At 38.7% G+C, this 23,511-nt stretch overlaps 1 protein-coding gene across 4 annotated transcripts in view; it reads left to right on the forward strand.

Annotated features, from left to right (window-relative positions):
- dock1 (dedicator of cytokinesis 1) overlaps positions 1–23,511 on the forward strand; it is a 221,114-nt gene that overhangs the window by 48,446 nt on the left and 149,157 nt on the right. For 2 of the 4 annotated variants that reach the window (XM_044103786.1, XM_044103787.1), the window contains exons 11-18: positions 5,291–5,363; positions 7,505–7,644; positions 10,624–10,749; positions 10,941–11,065; positions 14,430–14,528; positions 14,688–14,760; positions 19,299–19,402; positions 19,660–19,843. In XM_044103786.1, coding sequence (XP_043959721.1) covers positions 5,291–5,363; positions 7,505–7,644; positions 10,624–10,749; positions 10,941–11,065; positions 14,430–14,528; positions 14,688–14,760; positions 19,299–19,402; positions 19,660–19,843 — 924 coding nt within the window. The remainder of the gene's footprint in view (positions 1–5,290; positions 5,364–7,504; positions 7,645–10,623; positions 10,750–10,940; positions 11,066–14,429; positions 14,529–14,687; positions 14,761–19,298; positions 19,403–19,659; positions 19,844–23,511) is intronic. The other 2 variants (XM_044103788.1, XM_044103789.1) reach the window with 1 other exon arrangement.

The raw sequence follows: 23,511 nt of genomic DNA on the forward strand, positions 1-23,511 counted from the left end.
TACTCCATCAAGGGTAGCAGCAAGCGTCGTTGGCTCCAGAGATGGGCACTTCTGGTCCTTTGGGCTGTATGCTGGGGGGTCATGGTGATCCTTTATTGGATAAAGAAGACCTCTACATTACCCCTCGTAGCATGGCTCATGACCTACTCTGCCATATTTCATGATTCCATTCAGGAGCCTCAAGCCCCCATCTACGATCCCCCCGTGATCAACTCCCCATGGCTCGCAGCTCAATCTGGCACACCAGCTTAGTCTAATTTACATCTTTTCTTCTGCTTTGGCATCTTGGCTACATATTTATGTAAATATTTTTTAATCAGTTGCAACTAATCATGAAGTTACCTGGGTTGCTATTTCTCTCTAGGTACCGATCTGCTGTGTGGGGTGTGGAATCCCCGCAGAATCCTATGGATTCCTTTGGGTTGCATCGTCAACTCGTTGGTGCCACAAGTGTGTGCACACTCACTTTAGCTATGTAACGGCTATCTTCTGCGTCGAAGGACGTGGGGTCCCGTACATTGCGGCTTCTACATCTAGAATCCTGGAGCGAGACCACAAGATCGTGTGGACCTCTGCCTTGGGCCAAGACGAAAACGAGCTATCATCGTCCAAACTGGGCAATGGGCGGATGTACCCCATAGTCAGGAAATTGTGGGAGAACCAAGTGTCCCGTCGTTGCCTACCTACTCTTCATCTTTTGAATGGCAAGGTGGTGGCTGTGGGAGAGTATATTCCCCCTGTTTGTCCAGTATCTCCGGATATGTTCGTCGACGTCGGAACCCAAACTAGCACAGCAACACAGGATCAGTGTTCCCAAACTGAGTTACTCAGTTCATCTCACCAACCCTGCCAGACGACTGACACCGGTTCTTCATCATCCACCTACGAGGAAGAATTCCAGGAGCTGTTGGCAGAGTTATGTCTCCCAACACCTCCCCAAGAGGTGACTGCGGCTGGTTCTGCCCCAGCTCCTCCACCTCGGCCGAGTCCCCCACATCTTCAGCCCCAGCCCTGCTCTACATCTGACGCGGATATGGACACGGATGTCTTGCTCCCACCACCGTCGAATCTCACGGAGTACGACGTTGTGGATGCGTGGACACCGTCTCCCTCTCCTACGGTCATCGCTGAAGAAGATGTCCTCTTTCTTTGCTGTGATGATGGACTGGACAACGGCCTTGACCTCTTTTGAGTAGGGCTGTGCGTGTTCTGCTGAGCACTGTCCGATCTCAAGGAGGGGGTGTCAAGAACTCTGGTATGAAAATGTATGTAAATTTGAGATCAGTCCAGGCACATGCAGAACAACGGATCATAAAGTACCTAGAAGATTGTGGCAGCCCTGTATGTTGATTAAAAATGATTGCTTATTGTATACTCTTTGTATGAGAATGTGTTCTCTGTATTCTATTAATGTTGTAACGAGAAAATAGAATCGAAACATCTAATGTACTAAGATTTTATATGATTTTAATGATTGAAGTAACTTGTATGATTAAAGTTAGTATAGAACAAGGAGAAGTATAAGGTTGGGGTGTGGAGGCTGATGCAAGCCGTTGTGCAACTCGGAAAGTCCCAAAAGTCCCAGGCTATGACACATGCCGCTGTTGCAGCTTGGAAAGCCCCAAAAAGGCACCAGCACATAGTTTTGCAATAGGGTCATTGTGTCTCAAGCTGGAATCAATTGCTCTCGGAAAGTCCCAAGATTTACAAGCACATTACCTCACGAGTGAGTCAAAGTGCCCAAATTTGCAGATGGGCGGGTTACGCAACTATGAAGCAGCGCACAAACTGTTCTTTGTCTCTCTCTCTCCCTCTCCCCTCCTCGGTGTATACCCCAGGGAGGGAGAAAAGTATAAAAACATGAGACCAAGGTGATACATTGTTCTTCGTCGCCGGCGCTGAGACTCTACACAAGTGTGGTAAGAAGACCAGCAGAGGACTACACCCTGGAACCAAGAAAAGCGCCTCACAAGGAGGACAACGGAGCTCCTCACGCCGGATCAAAGGGCGAGATCCACCGACCCACTGCCTTGGTTCCTAATTAGATTTCCAAACTCTGCACTCTACCCAGCGATTTCAAAGAATTACATCTCAACGGACTTGGGGAACTGAACAAAAGTCACAGGATCGACTAAGGGCTGTTCGGCTGGATGAAGCAGACAGTTCATTTTTGTTTCGGTTCCAAAGAGGATTTATGATTTAAAGTCAAAGACTCTGACCAAGGACTACAAGGACTCCGGTTGCCAAGATCCGATACCATCGATGAGTATGAGTTGTGCCACACCCCAAAGCCTATTCGATAGATAGATGACAGTGTAGGGAGGTTGTTAGGTAAAGGTTGAATTGATCTAAACTATATTGATTTTCTTTGTATGGTAATCACAAGTAAATTTTGTATGCCTGTCATTTCCCCTGCTAAAGCTTGCTTAATAAATACATACATTTTAAAATTCTGATTAGGTTGTGGACATTGAAATTAATTGAGTCATTCGAGTTAAAGTTCTTCTATTTATAGTAAAATCAGTATGCATGATTCTAGTAAAGTGGTGGCTTTCCTTTGGTGAGAGAAAAATAATGACCCTGTGATTATCTTAGTCTTAGTCACTAAATAAAATCTAGCCGGTAACAAGTGCCCGTTACAATAGAAAGAGAACTGCCGTTAACAGAAGTGGTTATTGGAATTATACAGCTGCGAAGGCTACTCAGTTGGTTGTTCCTTAACTGAAAAGGGTCATAACTTCTGGATCGGAGGCAGTCAGTGCTAGACGTGTCTCTTTCGCCACCAGTTTAAACAGATTATCTCTTATAGATCACATTCAGGGTAAGACCCGGATCTTAGAGATTTTCCGGACCTGTTAGACAGAGAACTGGTTCAGTAGTCAGCCCGAGGAGTTGTGAGGAGAGGGCGGGGCTGGCTATTGCGCAGTAACAAACAAGTGCTTCCCCCCTTCCCTTCATCCTCCCCAGTTCCTCTTGAAGGGAAGGTAAATGACAAGCTTGGTGGCCTATCTTTAGACAACATTATTACAGCTGTGCACAGCATGAAGACTTCTTTTTTTTTTTTTTTTAAATAGCTGTGCTTTGCTTTACTATTAGTTATAAAAGCTTTATGTGCATGTCATGTAGCCTCTTGGGTAATGGAATAAATGTGAGGTCATCCTACCATCGTTTCTTATTCACATCATCTGTAAGCTGCATAGACATCAATAATGTGCCCCCTGTTCTCTGTAAAAATACTGAGGGCTTTTCAGACTAAAAGCAATGGTTTTCTTAATGCATCTCTTGTTGTGGAATCGGGGGAGATGTCTCTGTAGCTGTGTGACATCAGTCCTCTTGTTTTTGTATGACATTGTTGAAAGTGCGGCTTGACCTTTGTGTCATTTCTGTACTTTTCATTCCTTCGTAGAAAGCTCTTTGGAAAATACTTTACAGCAATGGTCCCCAACCTCCCAGCCGTGGACCGATTGATACTGGGCCACACAAAAAATAATTAAATATTTTGGTTTTATGAATTATTTGAGCTTAGGGGATCTTTTATTTGGAAAATCCTTTAACTGGATTCTCTTGGTTACGTCTTTCGTGCCAACATTGAGCCCACAACCAGCAAAATGAGTAAGAAACAGATCAGATGTCTTTGGAAAGTTTATTTGCGAAGGGGAAAAAGCCCAGAGAAGAGACAAGAGAATGGATTTATCCCGATAGGTGATTCCCACATTCCAAGCCCGCTCTGCATGATATGGTGACCGGCTCGTTAATGAGGCAATGAAGCTTCAAACTGCTTCGCCACGTAGAGACCAAGCACCCTGTGCATAAGCAACACTTTGGGTGTCATTGTCTCTCATCACTCCCAGATGGGATCGTCTGGTTGCAGAGAAACAAGCTCAGGGCTCCCATTAGTCATTATCGTGAGTTAAAATGTTCGTTTTGTGGCGCATCTGTATTTTATTTTGAAGGGATATGTAAATGTTACCATAGTGACCAGAGTCAGAGAGCGTTAGGACAGTTGTCGAGACGAGAGGAGAGGAGTAGAGCTTGTGAGTTTTAGGTCTGGTTCACACGGCATGATTTAAGGATTGTCGGCCGATTTTCCAAACCTCTGTGACCAAAAAAGTACAACAGGTTTGGACGGTTTGTGTGTCCAGCCACACGGCAGGAGCAACACACCACACACAAACTGATTCCAGAAGAAAATCCAGTGAAACCCCCAACATACCATACGTGAATTTGGAATAATCAAATACCAAAGACTCTGTAGAAGCAGCAGTGATAGTTTGTGGACTCATTTTAAGCGATAAAAGACGTAACAAAAAGAAAAGGCGTTTAATAAAAGACGGCGGAAGCAGGCGCTCTATTTGCTGCACTATGATTTGGAGGTGCAATATGGTTTTTCATAGTTAACATTTTTAGCTGAATAAACATAACCACATATAATAAACATATATAAAAATGACCTTTACATATAGTAATAAATATTCCCACATATCTCTTTCTTGTACTTTAGACAAACAGGCTTTGTCCAAGAAAGAGAGACAAAAAGCACAGAAGTACTGAGCCAAGAGTGCTTTCTAAAGAAGATAAAAACAGAGAGTACATACTGCCTGTTGGAACAATAGCTTTGTTTGTGATACTGATCAGGAAGCAGACACCGGAATAAACCCACTTACAAAACAAAAAAAGAGTGTACACACATTCTGGCTACAATAACTTTGTCAGAAACTCTTTCCAGGACTTATCTAAACACAGATGCACAGGGTTGGTAGTGCTTTCTATTGGAAACAGAAATCAAAAGGAGCAAGCATTTGTAGCTGGTACAAAAGCTACTGTCCAGAAAAGAGACAAATCAAGAGTACCTGTTATTGTGATTAAAATCACAGAGACTAAATTATTAATAACAATAGCTCTGGCAATGCCTCTGTCCAGGAAAGACATACAGCTAAATGCAGACAGACATAATTTGTAATTTCCCTTGGACAAGAAAGCAAAGCCGGTACATTACAGCAGTAGCTCTGTCCATTTTGTTCAGGAGAAAGAAACAGCTAAAAAAAGGTGCATGTTTAATTGGAAAGGCAGCAAAATGTCCAATAGTTCTTTTTTTTTTTCTCACAACGACAACATTTTTGTAGTCAGTGTTTTGTATGTAAGCCAAGATCACCTATGGGTGCTTTTTCTGCCTGACACAAACCTACAGTGCAACTATTTCTCTCTTACATGCCTATGATACCTCATCCTTGCCTTAAAAGTTTCCAAACCTGATTCTTTTTATGTTTTTTGTTTTGTTTTGCTTTTACAGTAATGGATGTTACAGACATCATAACAGGCAAAATGGACGACGAGGACAAGCAGCACTTCATCCCATTCCAGCCGTAAGAGCTTTTTGCCCCAAACATTGATTTGCATTTAATTTAATTGTTTAATATATAGCGTTTTAGTGGTTGCATTTACATGTTTTTCTCAATTCTTGAATCATTGACACCAGGTGTTGAAAGATCTCCCAAATTCCATTATAATTAAGATAATCTTGTTAACTGCCACTGTTTTTGTGGGATTGTATCCAGAGAAAATGTTTTACTTGATTGTTGAATAATTTCTGACCAAATTAGATTTTTAGACACTGAATAAAACTCCTGGCGCCACAATGAATTATTGTAAATGTTCACTATGTAAAAGACCTAGTTTCAGTAATAATCTGGGCTACAGTAATAAACGGGAATGGTAACGGAGTTCTAGAAATACATTTTGTGATCTCCACGGTAACTGGGAGCAGATTGGGGAATATCCTTGACAGGTTGCCAGTAAAACTTAGAAATAGCATAGAAATATAGCCTTTTATCGAAAGGTTATTTTTTACGTTGTTTTTTTACAGCTGTGCTAAATGTGTTTTTATTTTAAATAGTTGCTTTTTTATTTATTTCTTTACTTGCTCAAATTTAAGTGGATCAGTGCTATAGTCAATAAAAGTAGTTTAATTTAGCAATCAAACCTACCAAAACAATGATTTGTGGGTTCTCACTAAAACAGATGGGCTAACAAACAAAAGTTGGCAGCTGGTAAATGTTGCCATGAGCTAAAAATAAACAAAAAAGCAGCTTGACTCAGGCAACATGGTAAACTGCATTGGGCAGCATTTTCTCTCACATTTAGAATCCTGACATCAGCCACTGTCCCAGCATTTACTGTAAAATTTGAAGTAAAAGTTTGAACAAAATATATGTAATGTTTGTCTCTAATCTGGGTAGTTAATAGTTGGTAAATTTGAGCTTCGCATTGCTAAAAAAAACAAAAAAACAAACCTTAGTTGATTTGTATCTTTATAATGTTCATAGCAAAGCAGCAAGGACCTACTCCTTCAAAAATGTGACTTGCTGTTATACTGAATATTTCTGAGATTGATCCATGGTTGCAAACAAATATTATGTAAACACTGCGCTCCCTGTTATTTGTACGGTCTGCTTTTCTAACCATCCTTTTATTTAACAACACACTCAAAACGAAACACTAATTCAGTTGAAAAGATTAGATTCACAAAAATTCATTGTATGAATATATAAATATGTGCTGATGTATTTTATAGTGATTTGTTCCTAACTTCTGAATGACTGCATTAATGTCCGTTGGGAGGTGTTTCACACCGAGTTGAGGTGAAAATCAAAATAGAGAGATGTCTTCAATCTCATGCCTAAATGGCAAAGTTCATTGTTATGTTTCCGTTCTAACATTAGCACTTCTTCTCCTCCATTCTGTTTTCTGGCTTCATAAGATTCTTATAAACTACATAGTCCTTCTCTTGGCATTTTTAACATATTGGGGAGGACTGACAACTAAGGATATTTTTTTGAATCCAAGTCATCACCAGGATTAGGTTTTTTTTGTATTTTCCCGTATTTAGTTTTAAGTCATACAGTTTGGAAAAACAGAAATGACAATTTTACTGTTCTGTGATCTATAAATTCTAACTTGTCCCTACTGAAAAAAAAAAAATGCCTTTGTATATTTTTATATTACATAAAAAGCAATACGCTTGAAGTATAACAAGTTGTTCCAAAAACGTATGTGAAAGTACACTTTAAATTGTGCTTTAATGCAATTGAAATACTATTAAATACACAAAAAAAAATTGTTGTTCCAAAATAACACACTTCAAGTTAACTAATCCTAAGCGAACTTGAAGTATACTCATGATTAGTCTTAACTTAAAGTATGCTCAATTATGCTAAAATTTAACATACTTAGTATTTATTTTTCACCAGGGGTCTTCCTCCCTAAATTGAATTTTCTCTATCTCTACCCATTCTGCTGACTGTTTACTCCTAACAAGTGACTTTATTGCTGTCGTACTATCCACATCACTCCTGGGTGTGTCTCTTTTTCTCCCTCTCGTTCATCTCGCTTCTCATCTCCCTCCCATCAATTTGTTCACCTCTCCTCAACCCGTTCCTCCTCTACCTTTCTTCTTCTGTCTTTTTGCTCCTCCCCGTGGTGTTTGCCTGTTGTGTATGTACTGCAGGCTGGCGTTGGATGATGCCATTCGCCACAAGCAGCTGAACATCTCCCGTTTTTCACCCAGGGTGGCAGGGGAGAATGACTTCCTGCAGACGGTCATCAACAAAGTTATCACTGCCAAAGAAGTCAATCACAAAGGCCAAGGTACAGTGAAAAATTCACCCACACACACGCACTCATCCTCCTACTGCAAAATGTAAGTTTTATTGGTCTTATCATTTTCTAGCTAAAACTGGAATCCTTAACAAGAGCTAGTTCCAGGTTTGTAATGAGAATTAGTGATATCTTCTAACTTAGGTAGAAGTATTATTTAGTGAAAATTTATTTTAAAGAGTGTGAAAGTTTTAATGAGGTATTCACCTGTTTTGCTCGGTAAAGATGATAAAGATTAATTATTATGAATACTTAACAAAAATAAATCATTTGTTGCTTTCATTGAAGGACATTGTGAATGAGGCCCATAACCCACAAATTTTGTCATTACAGGTATTCCATACAAACTGAATCGAAGCACACGCAGCAATCACCTCACTGCTGCCAGTGAACTTAGTTCAAATAAATTATCCTCTATATAGTAGCATTTCACAGCAAAGAATTAAAAAGTGAAGGACTTTGCAACAACCACTGATTCAGAACAAGCATGTAGCCACAGTGAGCATTTGACTGCATGCTTTAAGAACTATATTGCAGAATCAGGATGCAGACACAGTTTAGCATAATTTGCTAGTTTTGTTAGCGCATGAACATTTTGTTGTTTATTTTAACTACACTTGAACACAGACACAGTCAACAAGCTTTTGTCTTTGAAGGGCAATGGCAGAAAGCTTTTTTTCCCTAACTTTTAAGTTTCTAATCTACTGAATCCAAAACAACTATTTGCTCTCAAATGTTATAGGTAAGGCATCACTAAATTCACAACAATAACATAATGACCTGAGTTGATTCTGTTGAATGTGGGGTAAACTTGAGAATTTAAATAGTCTCTTGTCTATCACTGGAGTTTGTGTAGAAGTCCTCATAAATTTATGTGTTAGGTATAAACAGAGAACTACCAGAGGGTATGAAACAGTTTTTAGCAACTTGCATTATTATTTTTTTTTTTATAATTCACCAATTAGCATTCTGTGATTGACTGCTGTCCCCTCAATTTATGCCTAGCTGTTACAACCTTTGGAGGTTTGAGTCATTCCTGTGAGAAATGAAAAGATAGAAAAAATTCTGTGTGAAAGGTGCCTCCAGACAGAGGTTTGGATATTTAGTTTTTTGTTTGTTTTTGTTCCATCAATGTCCAGGATGACTTTGGTCCTCGAAGTCAATCAAATATTACAAATGAAGCCCCTGCAGATACCGGTATATGATTTTTGTTATTTAAAGCAGGATTTATGTAGAAGTATTTTTTTTGTACCTATGCTCATGAAATTACTTTAAAAATGGACAGGGAATGGTTCTCAATATTCCATGTCCTGTGTAAGAGATTTTTAAAAAAAATGACTGCTCATAGCTTTAATATAGCCATATTTAAATTGTAAAATATTGTTGCGAATCTCCTGTGAACACCAGTCGACTTCAGTGATGTTGGGTCTGTTCTTGGTGGAGCTGCCTTAGCTATCTCAGGGATCCGGGCTGCAGGAAGGAAAGGGCTTCCCTCTTCAAGTCTCCGCTGTATTGTCATGCCCAATGAAATGGTACTCTGATAAATGTTAGGACTGCTCTGACCCGCACTGAGGGAAGAACAGCAGAGACAGCAGATAGCAGCAGTCATGCTGGCGTATCAAAGGGGTTTCCAGCTACACCAGTAAAGGATGTGTCACTCATAATAACACAGGCTCTGCAAAGTAAAAGGGAATAAAGCAGCTGGCTTTTGTGGCCTTCTTCATTCATGCCCATCTTGTCATGTCAATCTTTGAACTGAACTTAAAAATCACTCACGCACACACTTTCTCATGTCTTGAGTTATTATATTATTATATTTATATAGTCAAATTTCTTCTGATGGATTATGTTTAGTGTCTTGCCTGAGAGACAACACATTAGTCGACAGAAATCCTAGGTATAGCGGTTCGATCGGGTTTGATCCTGCCGCGTGGTGTCCAACAATGGGCACAAAATAATGGCTACAAGTCCAATTAACTAATTTTAGAACGAGGCATTAATCAATGCTTTACTACAATCTACCTGCAATGCATTCAGTCCAGACTGAATGAAATTTACTATAACCTATTTATGTCACATTAATGTAGAACAGCTGAAAAGTTATTGGGTTTATCAACTGCGGTAGCAGTATTCTTTGCACAAAATGTTGAATAAACATTAATGTTGTTTCTACATATCATCTCCAATGTCCGCTGGACTTCAGGTTGTCTGCTGTTTGGGATTCTCCTCTGTAATTTTCCCTCAGAAAGCACAGAGGGGAATCTGCGCTTTCTGATTGGCTTCCTGTCACATTTAACAGGCTGCGTTAACGCTCCCAGTCTGGAAAAACCCCCTGATTTAGAACGGAGCGCAACGATGATCTACTTTAACACACCACACACTACATGATGATCAGTTACAAAATTGCAACCAACAATCTTAGAATGCCCAATGTTCTAAAAAGTCATATACTGTGAACTATTGCATCAGGTAGTCAGATGTGCCCATCTTCTCTATTTAAATCTAATGATTACTGAAGGGCAACATAGTATACAGACTTCATAATCTGCACTCTTTTGGTTGAATGCATTATATATTTCCACTTTGGCTTTATGTTGTTAAGTTTTTATTCAAGTACATTTTTGTTAATGGAGACTAAGAATCCATTTTATTTTTGTTTTTGGTTGTTTTGTTTATTTTATCAGTTCCATTGTTGAATGTTCTTTTGACAATAAAGTGCATCTATCTTTGGCAGAATATCACATGCATTATTACGTCATTTCCATTAAATCAGTGTAAGAAGGTCTTCAAACAATATTATTGTTTATTGCAATAATATTTGAGACAATTAATCACTCAGCAAAATTTGTTATCGTGACAGGCCTAAGTGGAAATCAGAGGAAAAAATCTTGTTTTTAGCCTTTTCCTAGAGAACCTCTTTGTGCTGTCCTCTCACTACCTTATCTTTACCTGTGTTGATTGCATTATTAGGTCTTTGGGTGACTCTGAAGCTACTTCCAGGAGACATCCATCAGATAAGGAAAGACTTCCCTCACCTGGTGGATCGATCAACAGCTGTGGCTCGAAAAATGGGCTTCCCCGAGATAATCATGCCAGGTCCATTATTATGAAATAATTTTCATTTCAATGTCATTTTTTTGGGCATCTGTTGTGCTGTAAAAAAATATTAAGAATTGAAAGAAAGTGTATGCTGTTTTTAAATGTTAGTTTATTCCAATAAACAAACATTTTATGTCACCATATACACTGAAAAGAATGGATTCTCCCATCCTCTTTGTTACCTGAAGGTGACGTCCGAAACGATATCTACGTGACTCTGGTTCAGGGGGATTTCGACAAGGGGAGTAAGACGACACCCAAAAACGTTGAGGTGACCATGTCTGTTTACGATGAAGACGGCAAGAAACTGGAGGTACTCTTTCAACTTTCTGTGCTTTCTTTGGGTTGAACTCTATAACCAATTGCTTTCTGATTTACCATGCTTTTTTAAAATCTCACTCAGCACATTAGTCTGCCTAACCGGCCTCCTATAAAGTTCATCCTATAAATATGATGAACAGCCCATACTGCCAACCTCCGTTACTTGTTGGCCATGATAAAAAGCAATGTCACTGGGTTTGATTGAGTTGCTTAAAATTCACCTCACCACCATCCTGAGCCACTTGCAGAATCAAGCTTTTAGAAGGAAACTGTTTAGCTTTGGTGTTTTATTTAGTTAGATTTTTTTCTGGGTTAAAATTTACCTTTGCTAGTGAAGTTCATATATTCTGGATGTTTGAAAATATTTTTTCAATTGAATATACACTCTTGGAAAAATTGCAGCCAACTCTGAAAAAATAAAGAAACTTATTATGATACTTAAGAGTACAATCTGTGTGGCACTACTGTCTGGAAAAATCAGCGATATATCAAATACGTATTTTCTCAGCTGTGTATATGGGGTCAGGGAGCTATGAACTACATTACTTGTTTTTCTTCTTTGAAGTGAAATATGGAATCGGTGTGCATCTTCATATCACAGGTGTCTAAATTAGATTTAGTGTTTACAAATTAAGCTAAAATAAACAAAACAAATTACAATAATGGGTGTCAATTTGCCAAGTTGCAGTATGTAAGATAAACCTGCTTCTCTCTGTTTTTCTCCCTACCTTTTACATCTTGTGCCAACACAGCAGGGTCTGATGTCCTAATGAAGGTTTTGTTTCATCTAAAGCCGCAGTGACCTCTTTTCTCTCATGTTTAATTACTGACGATCCCTGTTGACTCTGTTTCTTACTCTGCCTCATCCACAAACTAATGGCGGATGCGTGGAGAGCAGCTGGATATGAGAAACCAGTGGGAGGAAGTGGGGCAGCGAGTCCATAACTGGAGTGTTTGCTGACATTTAAGAGAAGCCTAACTTTAAATGGTATTTTATGATCTTCAAATGAAAATATTTCTAAGGCATAAGAATGTAATCACAAACCACAGCAAAACCAAAATATTCCCATTGGGGTAAATAATTTTCTAAAGTGTCGTAGAGATTTTTGTTAAGAAACAAATACCACCTAACATGGGATTTAATCCTACATTTAAATAAATGTACTCAATTTAAGGATTTTGAATGTTGTCAGTGTTAGAAAATGCTATTATCATAAAGGCTGAATCTTTTTTGGCTTGCAACGCAACGTTATGAGGAACACCACTAAATGGACGGGGCTGTACGTGATCTTTCCTTGTTCTAAAGAATCTAAGTTCTTTGATGTTTTTGTAATATTTGGAGCTACAGCTTAAAATAATCTTATTTAAATGTAATTAAGGCACCGTACCCTATTACAGTGATGTAAGCACTGGTATAATTGGGATAGGAGTGAATTTAAGTAATTTGAGATGACAGATTTCTGGTTTTAATGAGTCTTCCTGCAAACACTGAATCAGGAGAGAGCTTTGTTACCCTTGGCTGCACCTATTATACTCATTAGTTTTAAATTGAGAAGCCTTTTCAATGATTTGTCGCAGCATGCTGAGGAAGTAAAAGGATTGCTGCTGATGATGCTTAAAATTACCCTTGATTCAAATTAGTGACTTCTGTCATTTATAGAAGTGACTAGATTTGACTAATTAGTTAATATAGATAATAATCCTATTTCCAAAGAACACAGATGTAACATTTTTGTTTGATTTTCAAGTTGTAGTTGAATTGGTTGTAATTAGTCTTAAAAGCAGATGGTCTAAAGATATTGCTTCATCACTCTGGTTTAAGAATCGCTTTGAATATACTTGTGGTTTAATAGCCTTAACAAAAGTTATTACACAACAGTCTTCAATGCTAGACTGCTTTTTAGAATAATGATGAGTAATAACAATTAACATAGCATTACAAGGTGTTTGATACTCCCACACGCATGTTAGGACAGTCTGCCAGAAATATTTTTTGAGTCTTGTGGCTTTCGCTTGGTGTGTATAACATACAGCTATGAGTAGTAATAACTTAAATATCTGGAGTAGTAATAACTTAAGTGTATGCGACAGTATGGAAAATATTTAATCACCTCTTCATAATTGATAAATTGGGAGCACCTGATGCACATTTTGAATAATTTGGTTAATAATTTTATGACCACTTTTGGGCTCTCCTAGGGCATTGCACTTTTGTACCCGGTTGGTATTTGTTGCTTTCTTTGCGATTCTCTGCATACGCCTCATCTTTTGTATTCCTCTGTCCTTTCCTTTCTGCGTGCCTCTGGACAAAGTCATTCTTACTCTCTTTCAGAAAGGGTTTGGGACATGCAGAACTGGCCATTGACATCTTGACTTATGAGCACGCCTCCAGTTTCAGCAGCCACTGCTCTAAGATATGATGCTGTCAGGAACCCAGGCCACTTAGTGAAGGGGGAGATTTGAGAGATATAGCACCTGACCCCACCTCCCCTGTATTTGCTCAGCACAGCTGGGGGACACGGGGTCTGTTATTCCTCATAATTGCCGGTTGTCAGAAAGCATTAGTGTGCGAGTACTTCAGCAGTGTTCGACTAGCAGGCCTGGGGAGTCAGCTGGGAGGAAAGAGGTAGGCTGGCAAAAGATGGATGGAAAACAAGGCATGTCTGCCTCCCGCTGTCACTCCATCCTTCAGACCAACTTCCCTACCGGGGCTTGTAGTTTTATTTTCCCCTCCACAACCTGACCTGTTGTAAAAACTGAAGAGCACCCAGTAGGAAGGAGCGGTTTTAAAGAGTGGTCCATCTGCAGCCGCTGGTCTGTTTTTTCTGTGCCCACCATCTCTTAAAGTTTTGCTGCATGGGAGCGCTAGCAGCTCTCTTTTTAAATAATTAATTTCTAATTTATTTCTTCCACAGTACTGTCATGAGATTGGCAGCTACCACACAGGTGCTCATGCATAAAGTACATCCAGACTTTTAAAGGCCATTCTGTTAGATTAAGGCTTTCTGCTTGAGGGAGTGCATTTTATGAAATAAGAGGTAGTCAATTTTCCACCAGGAGGGAGCCAATGTGGAAATGTTTCAGCCGAGTTATAGTAGATCAATTAATCAACTATACTTAACTATACTAACTGCTTTTGAAAAGTACTAACCCCATTGGATATTTTATCCTTTTCATTATTCAGTAAAAATTTGTTTGACATTAAAGTTTTTGCAGAATTTCTTTGTCAAAGAATCTGATTTTGTTTCTGATATTTAAAAGGAGTGAAAAATGTAAAGTTTCTACAGAGGTTAATACTATTTTGTAGGCTCTGTAAGATAATTTATATTTAAATATATCTATTATTTCCTCTCTAGAATGTGATCTTTCCTGGCGCTGGAGATGAAGGGATCAATGAGTACAAGTCTGTCATTTACTACCAAGTAAAGCAGCCGAGGTGGTTTGAAACGATAAAGGTGGGTCTTCACCATCAACACTTTGCTAACTCATCCATTCATCCCAAAAAACTAAAACAAAAATTAGTATAGAGGAATGTGGGACACTTTGTGAGAAATACAAATAGGTGTTCTCATGCATACTAAAGTCCCTCCCTCCTGTCCTGTTCTTTATCTCAGGTTGCGATTCCCATCGAAGACGTAAACCGAAGCCATCTGCGGTTCACCTTCCGCCATCGCTCATCGCAGGATTGTGAGTATAAATCTCAACTATTGAAAAATGCATTTTTCAGGTGACCAGGTGTACAGTTGGCTGCTAATCTGCTTAAAACACACCTAATGGAAGACATGCAGCTCCAGCAGATGCATTGTATAATGATAAATACTTTGCTGCTTACCCTTTGTCACATTAATCAGAAGTAGTAGTTTGCCTCTGCATAAAGCAGCACCATGGAATGGGTTGTCAGAGGCTACAGCTGGGATGTGAAAATGCCTAGCAGGGGTTTATTTATTGAGGGCGGCGAACAGTTGAATGCAACTACCGCTGTATTTCATTTTTTCACATCGTCTTTATTTTAGGGGTGTAAAGGGCAGGCAACAGACGTGCTGCTTCATTTATCTTCCAAATGGAAAAGGGCTTCCCTCTGACATCAGGAAAGGCTTTTGAGGAGTAAGAAGAGACTTAGGGAAGTGGTACCCATCCCCTAATCTTCAGCTGGTGTCATCATCCATTTCCAAAATCCCCTCGCTGTGTTTGCTTCTCACCTGCACGCAGGTGCGTTGGAGGAAATTGCCAGGTCTCAGAGCTGTGTGCTGGCAGCTAATCCACTTGGAGAGCCTTCTTGTCATGCACACCTTGGTTCTGTGGGGACTAATGCTGTTAGGAGGCTTGCTTTTCAAAGTCTGTGATTTGCTGCTATCTGGCTGTAACGGTTACTTTAGAAACTCTCCTCAAGTTACTTGGGGACTGCAGAGGCATACTAATGCTGCTAAACTTCCAATTCTCACTGAGAGCTCACAATAGATGCATGTTGGAAGAAGGTGCAACAGCTGGATTCTTTTTAAATTCAAATATTGCTTATTTTAATTCACCTGCCACTTTTTGCTTTTACGGTATGCAGACATTGAAATATTGAACATATAACACGTCACATCTATTACTTTAGCACTTACAGTAAATGCAAGCAGGCCATAAAGTGGCTAAGACTGACCTGAAAAGTCTGGCATGCTACACCCAAAGAAAATCCAGTATAACAAATTTCTATGAGAAGAAAACTAAGTGGTAAATTAACTTTACCGGTGTGTAATTTAATCCCATTGTAAATCCAGCTGTTCTGTCAAAACCTGAGTTTTTCTAGTGATCAATCGTGAAGATAAAAGAACACAACAGAAAGGTCAGGTTTAAAATTATGATGTTTAAAACAAGGTAAAGTTATAAAGCTTTGAACATGCCATACAGCCTTATACAGTTTATCATCTAATATTAAAGAGTTTGGACAACTTTAAACCAATATATTATCATTCATCTAAACTGACTGGGCAAAAAATGCATTAGAAGAGGCTGAGAACCCAATGCTACCTCTGGAGGAACTGCAGAGATTTACAGCTCAAGTTTAGTAATTTCCTGACAGTGCAAGTATTACTTAGCCTCTTCACTTATCTGTTCTTTGTGAAAGAGTTGCATTGTTTAAAGAAAACTAGAAGCAGTCCAGTTTCCTGGTTTGCCTCAAGACTTTCATGTGGAAGAAGGTACTGAGATCAAATCAGACCAAAGCTGACATGTTCAGACAGAAGACCCAAAACGCATAATCCCCACTGTGAAAATCTCAGTCTCCACAAAATAAAGTATTCATATCCCTAAACAGTTTCTGCTGTATTTGCAGCAAGTATTGACTCAGGGGCTGAATACAAATATGCACTATTACTTTTCAGATTTTTATTTGCAAGAATTCGAAAGACATGCATCATTTTCCCTCCACTTGATCTATCGCATAAAATGCCAACAAATTACCTTTTACTTTCTAGTTGTTATGTGAAGAGTATGAATACTTTTGAAAGGCATTGCATGACTTTTATTTTTTCTGAAATTTATGGACTGTCTTAACTTTAAATGTTGTTTAAATAAAGTTTATCTTTCCAAATATGGTGAAATATTCGTATTCTATTGCTTTCAGTTTAGTTTATCTTAAACAGATTTATTTTTATACTTCCAGAACTTTGAATGTAGGATATTTAAATGTTTTTGTATAAAAACCTTAAATACTTTTTATTCACAGAATTTATTCTTCGTACTCTTCAGTATCTCATTCAGAACCCTTTGAGACATAATGCGGGGTCTACATTAGCTTTAGATATGTGCAATGTTTTCTTTTGGGGAAAGTTCATTTTCCTTTCTGAAGATAAGAAGCACAGAGATGGTCTGCCAGCACTTAGAAATGTGCGCCTCTGCTGTCATGTTGTGTCCTTCCTGCTTCCTCTCCTGTGCTCCTTGCAAGTGCTGAGCATTTTGTGGGAACACAGAGTGACAGAGCTGTTCATCAAGGCCACTAGTGGAGTTCATGCGCTCTCTATTCTGAGTCCGCTCTCTGTTGAGAATAAGGCCGGCTCTCACACAGCGCCTCAGACTACCACTGTAACATTGTCAGGCCTCATCAGACATATGGAAGCATTCACAAACCACACCTCAGCTGCAGGACACAGCTGCCATCTTTTCACTTGCTTTTCATCTATCATTAAAATGTGTTACGCTGTCCGCATGGGAGAAAAGTGGACTGTATGGGAATTTATGTCATTGATAAACCCACACAAAGGTGCAGATGAACGTGAAGTAGAAAGAAAGTGAAGCCAAAAATAGAGTCCACTTGTGTGTAATATTCTCAGTTTTTTTGTGAAGCCCTCAGAGGTTTGGTAATGTGTTGGTGACTCTCTAGGACAGGGGTGCTCAAGTCCAGTCCTCGAGAACTACCGTCCTGCAACTTTTAGTTGCATGCTTACTCCAACAGATCAGGATCAGCTCTGAACAGACCTGCTAACGAGCCATTCATTTGATTCATGTGTGTGGCGTGGGGATGCATCTGAAAGTTGCAGGATGGTAGCTCTCGAGGACTGGACTTGAGCACCCCTGCTCTGGGAGCTTAAGAATAAACTAGGCAATCAGAAACTGCAAAGAAGATTGAAGAATCCAGCAGGTAGCTAGCAGGATGTTGACGGCACACATACAGCCAGAGCTACAATGGAATGGTTTATATCATCCAAAGACGAGGACAAACGGGCATGCCGTCTCAAATATAATTCTTTGACTTGAAAAAAAGAAAAGCCTATTAAACTTTTATAGATATATATTTTTTTATAATTAGTTTTATTGGAAAATTGGAGATTTCCTAGTTTTAGGTTACAATCTTACAATTCCTTTACCTGCTGATCTGTATTTTATGTCCAAGTGACAACTCATACAGCTGTGGAGTTGCAGGTTTCATACTCCTCATTTCGATTAAAGCAAATTTATATTAAAATGTTCCAGTCAAAGTTCAGACCTAAATCCAATTGAGAATCTGTGACAAAACCTGAACAGTGATGTTTAGAGGTGCTCCACATCCGTAAACAGCTTGAGATGATATGGGAAGAAGAATGAGCAAGAGTTTCAGACTATAATTTACCCAGAGAAACCTGCAACTGTAAGTGCAGTGAATGACAAACTTTTGAGGTTTTTAAATGTAGGAGATTGAAAACCATGTAAGCTTCCCAAATATGCACAGCTTTGTGTAGGTCTGTCACTTTTTTGGAGTTCTAAAATGGGGGAAAGCCCCTAGAATGCCAGTATTTATGCATGTACTGGCATTCAGTACATGCATGCATGTACATCATGTAATACTGGGAGGCATCCACACAGCGTTTTTCCCTCCACTGGTTCCTCACTGCCCAGCAATTATTCATAGCTGGAGATGCAGGCAGCAAAACCAATGAAGGGATTTATGCAGATAGAATACGACATATTTTGATGAATTGCGTCTCTCTGTGAGTAAATTTGAGCTTGTTGATTCACCATGATGAAATGTGGTTCTATCCAAATGCTTGGTTAGAGGACAAAATCATAATTTTCTTCCTTGTTTGTGCAGCACGCAATACACTGGTGTGCGAGAGAGGAGTTTTCACCTTTTCTTCATTCTAACAGGATAACTCAAGCTGTTTGCAGGCGTTTCTCTCACTCACTATTAGCTGTTAGTATACTAACAAGAAAAACACGCAATATGCTTTGACCCAAACTGTTCTTTTCTGATGTTTCATATTTTTTGCAGCTCATTGTCGAGCAGAGACTGAATATTTTAACTTGAATTTGCATCTGCCAGTCTTTTTTGCTGCCAAGCGCAACCCATACTAATACGTTCTCTGTGTGTCTGACTAGTTTTATTTTTTGGGAGAAAAACAAAAAGTTTGTGGAAAGACACAAGTGTAGGATCCACTAAGACTTGGGAAAAGTTTGAATAGCAACTTCTTTTGAGTGAGGTACTGTTGAGCTGAGATGATCTCTTTTGTTGTCCTGATGGTTTGTTTATTGCTTGTAAAATCAGCAGTTCCTAATAGTTTTCTGCTGTGGAATCTGCTTTGCATAATCTTTCTCAACTAAGCACGCATTCATATAAACAGATTGTATGCACATGTCTTTGAGATTTGGCGTGTTAGTTTGCAAATTTGCACGAGAAACACAAACTCTTTGGCGCAACATCATCAATATCTGTCAGATTTCTGTTTATTCATGTGTTGTTTTTTTTAATCTTTTTTATCCTTCTACAGCCAAAGATAAATCAGAGAAAATCTTTGCCTTGTCTTTTGTTAAACTCATGCGGTATGATGGGACCACTCTGAGGGATGGAGAGCATGATCTCATTGTGTACAAGGTAAATGCAAAAACATCCTCTGACAGTTTTGAAGCTGCACTGCTCTGTGTCTGCTCTGTCTTTGACTGACTCAGCAGCAAGAAGAATTGTGAAAATAACAGATTTAACATACTTAACGATGTCAAGTTAATGTTTGAGAAACACATTTTTATTAAAAAAACCTCTAAAAACTAGCAGCTTTAAACCACGGCACACATACACACACAATTTTTTATTATTATTGAGAAACTTATCCATGTCTTATCATTAAAAACCAGGCAGAAGTTAAGAAGCTGGAGGATTCCTCCTTTTACCTAAGCCTTCCCTCCACTAAGCTGGAGTTGGAGGAGAAGGGTTACGCCACCACTGGCAAAAATGCCCACAACCTCGGGACCTGCACCATCAGCAAGGACTCCTTCCAGATCGCCACCCTGGTCTGCTCCACCAAACTGACACAGAACGGTAAGGCACTCAAAATGTCTCAATGCTCTATCATTGTTGGAAACAAAGTAAACACATCATCTCTGTAATCAATGGCTTAAACTAAAGGATTTAATTGAGCAAATATCAAGAATATTCTACTTGATAGGTGAACTTTGCTTCAGTTAAATTAGATTCCCTCATTAAAATTTTTTGATTTCGATCCATATCTTTAGAATATAGGATTCGGCAGCTAAATTCCTGACAGTCTCACTAAGCTCTTACTAACTTGTTTTGGCTGCACAAACAGTATGTTTTCAGATACATTTTTGGACTCAAAAAAGGGATTCTCCCCCTCATCCTGCCTGCATTGTCCAGTTTCAGCCAGTTGTTTTAAATCCATTTTTTGCTGAATAATCTTTGGATTTATTCTGTTTACTACTGCCAGTCTGTCGGTGTTTCTTTTTCTCTCCCCCGAATGTCCCATGGTTCTGAGAAAATCTACACTTACTAAGCTAAGGAAATCCCCATCTCTGCCCTTTGGCTCACGGATTAAGGATTCTGGCATCTTGTTTTCCCACCAGCTTTCAGACATGTTTATAAATCCCTGCAGGCATCAATATAAACCCTCTTGGATGCTTTGGCATTTCCAGGGTGTGTTCATAACACTACTGTTGTCTCAGTGCAGACTGTGTAAAGAGCTATTTCTCTGTCTGAGCGGTCAGATGCCTCTAGTTCATTTAAACAGAACCCTCAGTGTCTTGCTCACCTTGTATGTTTTTCTTATACTCTCCCATTCATCCAAAACCTGAGTCAGACATTCCTCTGTTTATAAATAAAGATTTCTCAAAGAGGAATCTACATCATATACAAACTTTTCGGGGAAAAGGACGAAATTTTTCCAGAAAAAATGTGCAATAACCTTGATGCCGCTGTAATAAACCTTATTTATGGATATCATCGTCAGCAGTGCTTTAAAAAAATTTTTTTGTTTTTTTTCATTGTCAGGCAGATATCCCATCTGTGCTGGGATCCAGAATAATGTAAGAACCTACACTGACCTTGTGGCTCATGTAGGCAATATAATGAAATAGAAGAAAGGAGAAGAAAAAAACACATTTGTCATTGTTGCTTGGCTGCAACTTTGGGATGAAAGCTAAACTGAGGTTCATGAAGTTCCGGTAATAAGGCCACTGCGGACGAGAGAATGCAATTTGATTAGATCCCCAGCACAAGGGAAAAATTTTGTTGTGAAAATGCTTCTTTACATCATGTGCAAGTTGGGGAAGGGATGTTCCATTCTGCTGCGGTAATATCCCCGCCGAGACTTGTTAAGTTTAGTCTGTGGTATAAGTTGTCATTTAAATACAGTTGACTGAGTGCCCTCCTACTCCGCTCAGAGGGTGGTGATGTAAGGGTGTGAACAGTCTCAGCTACAAAAGCAGTGACTAACTCACATTGATTACATGTGGCTGATGAGTAAAATTATTATTTTAAATTGTTTTCTGTAATGTTGACCTGTAGCTTCTGATTAGAACAATTCCAGGTTGGTAATCTTGTCTTTTTCTTCTTCTTACAAGATGGCTAATGGGGTAAAAGCTGTATTCTGGCAGTCAATCAATTTTTCTTGTATTGCACTTGTTGAGCAAGAAAGCTTTAGCACAATCCATTCACCCACATAGACCCTGAACCTTTTCTCTTTTGGACCAAATTTTATGAATTAGAATAACTCAAAAATAATGCATAAATGAACATAATACATGGTTTTCAAATTTCTTTACTTATAAAAATCTACAAGGTTTGTTTTGCATTTGCATTCAACCTTCTTTATGCTATAACCCCACTAAATAAAATCTTATGCAATTTATAGAGGTACATATGTTTCAGATCATTCAAGTCGGCTTGTCAGAATTGAACATCTGTGAGAAGTTGCGAAAAAAACAAAATCTGAAATTGAATAGAAAAATATTTACAAAAATGTAAAGTTTACAATATTAATATTAAGCCAAATTGCTGTTTGAACACTGGAGCATCGTGCACATCTGAATGTGCCCCTTTTGAGTAGACGCATTCCTTTATTCTGCACCTCTTTGTGGTGTTGATTTGCAGGGCACCAGTAGGTGGATGTGATCAGACAGCCTTGGCACAGATAGATGTGAAAAGCCCAGAAAAAAAGGTTGTTTAATAAGAAATTTCAGCTTCATAAAAGTGAACTGCCAATAAAATGTTTAAAAATTACCTAAAATTTAAAATTCAAAATTTTATAATAAAATAACATAATTTAGAATTTTTATATTTAAGTAAAAAAAAAAAATAATAATAAAAAAAAAAAAAAAACAGGGTAATTAAGCAAGCAAATTTTCTTGGTTTGAAAAAAAAAAAAAACATTCAGTAAATTAGAAAATAGTCCTTCTTGCTGCAGGACGTTTCAGGCAGACCAAGTGTTGATTCCTGCCTGCATTTTGCTGCTTTCCTGTTCCTCTTTCCACCGTCTTCACTAGTGTTGACTTTTTAAACACTTTACAAGGGAACAAAGTGTGCATTAATCTGGAAACCATGCAAAATAAAACCTTTGGAAAATAAAAAAACACAAAAATAATACTTTTTTAGAAAGTTTAAATAGTTTTGAGCCAAAATCTAAACTGACCAATGCATTTATTTAATTGCACTGCTGTATCGGTGTGGACAAGTACTTTGCTTTTACTACAACTACATACAAGGTCGCTTGGAGCGCCCAGGAAAAAGAGACAGTTTAAAGGTAAAGTTCACATTCAAGGAGCCATTTTTCAGAAATGATCATTTAATTTAGAAATTAGTTTAAAAATAATTTTCTCACACTAGAAGTTAATAGATGAAACAATTCACAAATCGGAAAAAAATAATTTAACTCTACTTTGAGCTTCAGATAAATACCCCCTGTATTTTCATCCTTCCTGTACTGTGAAGCATTTTTTTAACCCAATTAATATCCTCCCCACTTCTAACTAGTTGGTCTCAAAAGGGTTTGTCCTGACTCATGCAAAGGGAGGAAAAACGAGTACTTCAGTGCCCCTATCAACAGTCTGCTTGCTTTATACACATGACACTTCATCACTGATGCCCACAGGAGAGATGAAATTCTCATTTTAATTAAGCTGGTTTGATGCAGACGGTCTCTCCGTGTAGGAAGCTGATGTGAAGTGGCTGCTGGTTGGTTCCCTGGGTATTTCCAGCATGGTTGGCTTCATGTAGGAGGACTGATGGTAGCAGCACTTAGAGAGAACGTGGCTCTGTGAGAGTTTCTACCGTTTTCACCTTAACTGAAAAGCAGTGTTCCCATCAAAACTCACTAAAAGGAGGAAATATATGTTTAAATTGCTCTATCATCTTTGTGGAGTTCTTTTAGGAGTTGTTGATTTTCATGAATAAACACCACTGTTTAATCCATGCATTTGTTCAGCGGATGACAAAAATCGTTCTGTGAAGCAAGATGTTTCATAAACATTAATTATGTGTTAATGGGAAGTAATTTGCATTTAAGCTGTGCAGTGACACTGTAACGGATTTTGCTGAAATTAATTAACCCACCACCCTCCATCTGCCAGTTTGGTCTAATATTTTAAATGTGGTGTCCTGTGGAAGCATCTTTTATGAAACAGATGGTGTTGAAGGTGCTCAGTGTTCCTTTTTTTTTTCCCTTCATTTTTTTAAAAACAAGAGCGATTTTCCTA

This window comes from Gambusia affinis, linkage group LG20 (genome assembly GCF_019740435.1).
Source record: "Gambusia affinis linkage group LG20, SWU_Gaff_1.0, whole genome shotgun sequence".
NCBI lineage: Eukaryota > Metazoa > Chordata > Actinopteri > Cyprinodontiformes > Poeciliidae > Gambusia > Gambusia affinis.